This window comes from Liolophura sinensis, chromosome 12 (assembly GCF_032854445.1).
Source record: "Liolophura sinensis isolate JHLJ2023 chromosome 12, CUHK_Ljap_v2, whole genome shotgun sequence".
Classification (NCBI taxonomy): domain Eukaryota; kingdom Metazoa; phylum Mollusca; class Polyplacophora; order Chitonida; family Chitonidae; genus Liolophura; species Liolophura sinensis.
In genome coordinates this window covers 21,123,122-21,130,175 of record NC_088306.1, presented here as the reverse complement: position 1 = coordinate 21,130,175, position 7,054 = coordinate 21,123,122, and the positions used below count along the sequence as shown (strand labels likewise).

Genomic DNA, 7,054 nt, shown 5'->3' with positions numbered 1-7,054 from the left:
TTGAGGTAAATTAACAAGAGGCCAGATGTGGCCGATTGGATGTGACCCATTTGCTAACTATCACACTGCTGTTGCAGGTCAGGTTTTTCAATCGATGCTATCTTTCACACTGTGATATTTTGCTGGTCTGATAAGTATCCCCCTGGCCTGGTCTCTTTGCATTGTTATTAATGCTGTCGTTGTAATATTAATAGGTAACGTGACGACAGCACAACATTTTGAGTAATTCTACCTAGACCAATGAGGTCAAATACATTGTTGTCAACATAGCTGCATTATAATTTTTACATAATTCTGCGAATGTCATGGTGCCATGGAGTGTCTTCGTTGCTACCACTGAAGCATTTGCATGAAGACGCCGGATTTTACCAGACTGAGTTATGTTTGATCATTTGCCAACTATTACATTGTCACCGCTGCTCTACCATACTCTTCTCTTTGTTATTTACATCTTTTGTGCTTTCATTGGACCACACGAAGTGACAGCCTTAGTAAAACACAATGTCCCACTGTTGTAATGTGATGGTTTAGTCCAGTTGCAATGAACATCAGTGCACTTTTTTGACCTATTTCCGTTTAAGCCATAGTGCTAGGGGGCGTGTAATTTAGAACTGTTTAAGCATTTACATGAACAGTTAGAATAAAACCCTAACTAAGGCAGATTGACAGGAGACCATATTTTATCGGTTACATGTGACCATTTGGCAACTGTCACTCTGTCGTCGCTGCTCTGGTTTTACTTTCTATGCTGTATGTCTATAATTATATTGCCGTGGTCGTCGTTGACGTCTTGTGACGTGAGGGGATTTATTTTTGCTGATAAATAGAAGTGTAACTACTTGCCATTGAGTTTACTAATGTTTAACGCCCAAACGAGCAGCATGAGATGCATAATGCTGTACCTCGCCAGGTGCCAGATGAATTTACTGACCTGCGAGAGTTGGGCTCGAACTCACGACCCCAATAATGAAGGGCTAATCGTCGTTTACAAGACACTTAAGAGCCGTTTTATATTTTCGTCTTGTTCCGATTGTGAGATTGTTTTAAACTGTTTGTTAGCTACCTGGGGCAAATTCTACATGGACTTTTTGAAATTCAACTTTATAAAATAACACTCACTTCATATTCCGAATTTTAGATCACATTATCAAAAGGTAGGCGAGTTGAATAACAATTCAACATTTGACCTTGGTCAAAACTGGCTTTGAGGGAAAGGTGCGGACGTTCTCTGTTACCATTGTATAATAAAAATGTATCCATCAAATATATAACACATAAATACAGTGAGACTTCGTCTGCTCTTTCAGGTTTCATGACTATTGGCATTCCGACTGCGTCCAGACCAAATGGTACCCAATACATTCAACTGACCCTAGACTCGCTGATAAATAACACCGACGTCAACGAACGTCAGAGCGTCACCATTGTCGTCTTGTTGGCGGACCGAGAGATAACGTCGCGAGAAGCGATCAACGTTCAGCTGCTTCATAAATACCGAAAGCATTTCCAGTCAGGTCTACTTCAAACTATCGAAGCACCGGACAGTTTTTATCCAACTTTGTACCCGACCCCACCCGATTATCTAGAAATGACGTACAACCACAGCGTTTCCCGCGTCAGGTGGCGCTCCAAGCAGAACTTAGACTTTGCCTTCTTGATGACGTACAGCGAGCGCATATCCGAATACTACCTTCAACTGGAGGATGACCTTATTACAGTGCCTGGTTACGTCACAGCTATCAGAAGATTCATGGGAAAGGTTCCCGAATGGGTGTGCCTGGAATTCTCAGAGATCGTATTCATTGGAAAGTTTTACCGTTCTCCAGATGTTGCGAAGCTAGCCAAATTTCTTACCTTCTTCTACAGCGAGCAACCAAATGACGTCCTCTATCTTCATTTCAATGAAATTAATCTACAGTTTAAACGATATGTGTCTCGACCGACAATATTCCAACACGAAGGTATACAGTCGTCTCTGTTAGGCAGACGACAAGAAATGGTGGATATCAATTTCCAGTTGTGGAATCGTCCGTCTTTGCCAGTGCACAAGCGACAAAAGTGGGGGATATCGGGTCCAGAACGAACAGAGTGGGAGGCCAGAATTAGACGAATCCAAAAGTCGTTCTGTGACATCAAACTCTGATTGTACAAACTTTGAACCTCAGTTTGATGACCCTAAAACTGGGCTAAGACATACCTGTACATAAACATAATTCTGCTTTACCACTCCCTCTTCTTTTACCGAAAAGTAGTTGATTAATTGATTGATTGATTAATTATTTCTGAATTGAAAGATGGCAGCACCAGAGTTAATATCATAAATTGCCACAATACAGGCACAATACCCTAAAGGTATTAAAGCCAAGCAGTATAAATGACCTAAAATCCCTACCCCCCCCCCCCCCCCCCCCACAAAGTGCATTTTCGACCGAAATAAAGGTCTTTTAGTCATAAAACTTACATTTTCCGGTATGATTTATTTATTTCTTTATTTGATTGGTTTTTTACGCCGTACACAATAATATTTCACTTACATTAAGGCTGCCAGCATTATGGTGAGAAGAAACAGGGCAGAGCCCGGGGAAACCCACGACTATTCGCAGGCTGCTGACAAACTTTCCCACGTAGGACCGGAGAGGAAGCCAGCATGAGCTGGGTTTGAGAGGCTCTTGGGTCATTGGACCGCACTGACATTCTAGCCCCTCAGCCACAGAGGACCCTGCAGTATAATAAGACATCTTCCAAACAAACCTCACAAATACCTTTCAAAATGGACGAGTCCACTGAGAACACTGTAGCCTCATTTCCAAGAGTGGGAATATCGGATATCGGGGGAGGGGGAGGGGGGGAGCTTAGTGCAGAGATTAAAGCCTTATCATTAAATGAATAACAATATGCAGAAAATCACTCTCTGTGTAATCCAGGATTCTGCTGGTAGACTAATCATAAACGTAGTCTGTTATTTTTTCTATGTTAAATGTTATCACAACACAGCATTTGGAGTAATTCTAGACCAGTGACGTTTAATAAAAAGGGAGGGACGGGGGGAGGAGTTCAAGTCCAGCTCATGCTGGCTTCCTCTCCGGCCGTAAGTGGGAAGAGCTGCCAGCAACCTGCGGATGGTCGTGAGTTTCCCCCGGGTTGTGCCCGGTTCTCTCCCACCATAATGCTGGCCGCTGTCGTATAAGTGAAATATTCCTGAGTGCGGCGTAAAACACCAATCAAATAAATAAATAAATCTAATAAAATGCCTTTAAGATCACTGCACATTTTTTTTCTAATCTTGCTCAAGCCATGGTGTAAGGTGGCGTGTAGATTGCTGCTCTTAGAGATTTCACCGCTGACATGACTATTGCACTGCCACCGCTCTAGTTTTGTGCACTACTGTGTCTTTAATTATATTTTATATTAATATCATAGCTACATCCTTTGCTCCCAGGGTTACGTGAGTTATTTCGACAATTACACTATGATCCTTTTCACGGGTTACATTTACGGGTACAATCTTCAATAGCTGTTCTCTCAAAATCATTTCCACAGTTGACAATTAGTGAGGAAGATGATACGTATACATAAACAAATGCACCTATCGTTTGATTGTTTTTACACTTATACAGCACACCGAGTAAAACCAGAGCAGTGAGGGCAAAGTGATCACATGTAACCACATATATTTATGCTGTTTACGTCACACGTAACAAGTTTTCAGTCACAAGACGATGTGTGTACATAAATTATGTCTTCTTGTGGCAGTACGAGTCCATGCCCCCAAAGTGCCTTCATGTCGAAAGCACCAGACATGATACCCCACCCAGTTACACCCAATTACACTGACAACGAGACAACTCTGCTCTAACCTCCAATTGCCGAGCGACAGGGGAGGTAGCAATAACACGGCCTACCATTCTTTCAGGTATGACCAGGACCTGCCGGAGCTGAGCTTCATTCCAAGGGGCAGTTTGCAAAAAGGGCCATAGGCTTAAGTTGATTGCAAATCACTAAGATCTTGATCGTAGCCATAGCTTACAATCGACACCCTCTTGCACGAAAGGATTGTAAGCTACGATTGTTGTTAATTACAATCAGAAATTACAATCGAGTCAAAACCGCTGTAAATGTTTACAATAGCCTCACAGTTAAAGTTAAGAACAAATACTTGCCTTAGTTAGTACTTTTTGACTGGGTTTGCAATGATGAGCGATACAATTGTCTTAAAAATATGTTACGAGCGTTTTGTCACATGCTGCTGAATCATTATGATGTAGAACTCTTTTGAAAATGAAGACAAGAAAAGATATTGACTGGTACAATGTCTATGTACGAATTGCATTTGGCCTACCTTCTCGATTGTAACTTCAAAAAATTCCAACCGCTTTACAATTTCTTTGTGCAAGCGGCGAGCTTATTTATAGAATAAATTCTGACTCAGTTGTACGGTCTACAATCGATTATGGCTTAAACCTTTCTGTGCAAGTGGGCCAAGGTCTCCGAACTTTGCAAAGTAAACGCCGTAAGCGCCTATTTAAATCCAATGTCGTCATTTAATAAAAATATAAAACAATATATATTGAACCGCGACAGTATCCTTGCTAATGCTATATGGTACTTTTTCCGTTATATTTTCTAGTAGAAAATATAGCGTCATTATGGCTGTTTTAGTTCTGAAAGTAATTCATGTTCATTATGACTGAATTTTTCACATTTCTGTTCTTTATGCAGTGAACTAGTATTCTATTTGAAGGAATAAAACAACACCCTCGGTTTCATTCCCACGGTATTATACAATATTGTACAATTTCTATGGTATAAGAAATTTTAAAAATGAAATGTAGCCTGAGGGACGTCTCCTTCCACTGTGCAAATGGTATATGCGTTATCTCCCCTTACAATAGTGTTAGCAGCCCGTGAGGGCGCCACTAGTCAGTTCCGCCTCTGCCCTGCAAAAAAAGCATGCACACTGACCATAGACCAAATCGTCAAGACACCGTGGAGTTAAAGAAGCGATTTGCTGTTAGATGCTGACCATAAGACGGTGATGGTGAAGCAAATCTAAGGTGGCCTGTGAGCAATAACCTCCATAACCAGGGATAATTTCAATTTTGATATTGTAAATTATCCTTATTTAGATAGCAATATACCAAAGGCCGTGTGGCATATGGCGTATACATATCTCGCCTTGTAGCATTTGTCAGATCTTGCGTTAATTGTGATGACTTCAATCTGCGTCACAAGTTGGTAGTTCAAAAACTAGTTTGTCAAGGATACTCCATCAAACGCCTTCATTATAAGTTTCTCAAATTTTACAATGAGTATAACACTCTCTTTGGCAGGTATGGACAGAGCGTTCAGAATCTCTAGCGATTTGCATTGTGATCAACCACATAGGCGGCGCTGTTATTCCTATGTACATATCTATCACGAACATGGTATTTAACAACATAGATGGCGCTGGTTGCCCAGTGTAACCGCCTATCTTGTATGTCATGTGTAACATCATATATGGCACCTCTTGCAGCATGAGATCTTTACATATTAACGGGAAAGACGTAATCGTCCGTTACTTTGGAATCACAATCTGATCGGTTAGGGTCTGTAACGCTCGTCATTTTCAAACTGTATCTAATACCGCTCAACCTGGGGCTAGGGGCCGTAAAGGTAGCCATGCTCATTACATCAGAATGATGCCTTTATGAACAGTTGCAATTAAAGCGCGACTGAGATACTTGTTTAATTGTTATTTGACATGGAACTCATTCAAGGACTACGAATTTGAACTTTGATATGGAATTCATGCCTGGAATATTCATTGTCTGCCCGGAATGATTGAAAACTGATGACCGCTTCTCTCTTGTGTGTTACCGGCTTTATTTCCTATTTGTATAATTTCTTACATACCTTTGTCTTAGGGAGTTAGTGGTAAACGTTGTTTTGGAAATGGATCTTGCGATTATCGACTTGGAACGCCTTTTACGGACTACGAATGGTATATGAATGTCGGACTCGACGCTTATATTTAACAATTTTTCAGTCGTATGACGACGAAGGAGTCCTTAGGGTGCATGTACGTGTAATGTTACTCCTTATTGCAGAACGTTGCTCTTTTATCTAGTGCTTCTTCACTGAGACGACTTACCGAAGGCAAGTTGTGTAAATTTGGCTAATTCCTTAGTGTGCCAGCATGGCGTTGTTGTTGGATAATGATATGTGACGAGTCTGTCTCAAAGCTGTTGAGGTGTCCATATAATACGGTTCACATGTGCGCATGCTCATACGCCATACTGGTCTCTTTTGCTACGGAAATTGAAGTCATGAACGTGGGGTTATTGCTGTTGCTGAGTGGACACGTTTAAGATATGTGGGGACGTCGTAAAAGAAGCAGTGTATTTGACAGATTTAGATGTTGTATGTTGTCAAGGTTACAGCAATGTTGTGATGTTCTCCCTGTGGGTGCTACGTTACACTGTAATATTCCGATACACTGTAAGACTTATCATATTGTGAGATTTGTATACACTGTAAATATTCTGCACAAAAATCACAGCTGACACTTATGTCTTTATATTACAGTGACAATACAGCGTGAAGCCACTGTTTTCCCTCCGCTATAATTTTCCCTTGAATATAGCCATTCAAACGGAGAAATGGACTTTGTCTTTTAAGTAGGGCACCCACTGTGTCTAATGTAGCCCAACCCGGTTACAGGAAAATAAATGAAGTAGTAGGAATCACCATGGCTTCATTGCATACAGAATCGATTCTGATTGGACGGCGTGAGAGATGAGCAACACTTTGTTAATCCGTGCGCTGGTAGCGTAACGAACTGAAATAGCCCTTTATGCGCGGTCATGCGTAGCGTGCTGACAATAACGTAGTGGAGATATGTAATGTACACAATAAAGTCTCTAGTATCGTGTTTATAAGATTACTTTACACGCCTTGCGAATGAAATGTAGGTCATGACACATACAGATATATATATTTGTAATTAGCACTCCACGTCGGGACTTCTGAAAACAGATTTTACTGAATGAACAGTTGCTGGCGGGTACAGACA

At 41.1% G+C, this 7,054-nt stretch overlaps 1 protein-coding gene across 1 annotated transcript; it reads left to right on the top strand.

Annotated features, from left to right (window-relative positions):
• Positions 1 to 1,312: 1,312 nt before the first annotated feature.
• Positions 1,313 to 2,143, top strand: LOC135479789 (alpha-1,6-mannosyl-glycoprotein 4-beta-N-acetylglucosaminyltransferase-like). Its single transcript, XM_064759694.1, has one exon. It carries the CDS (start codon positions 1,313 to 1,315, stop codon positions 2,141 to 2,143), a length of 831 nt encoding a protein of 276 aa, XP_064615764.1.
• Positions 2,144 to 7,054: the final 4,911 nt, after the last annotated feature.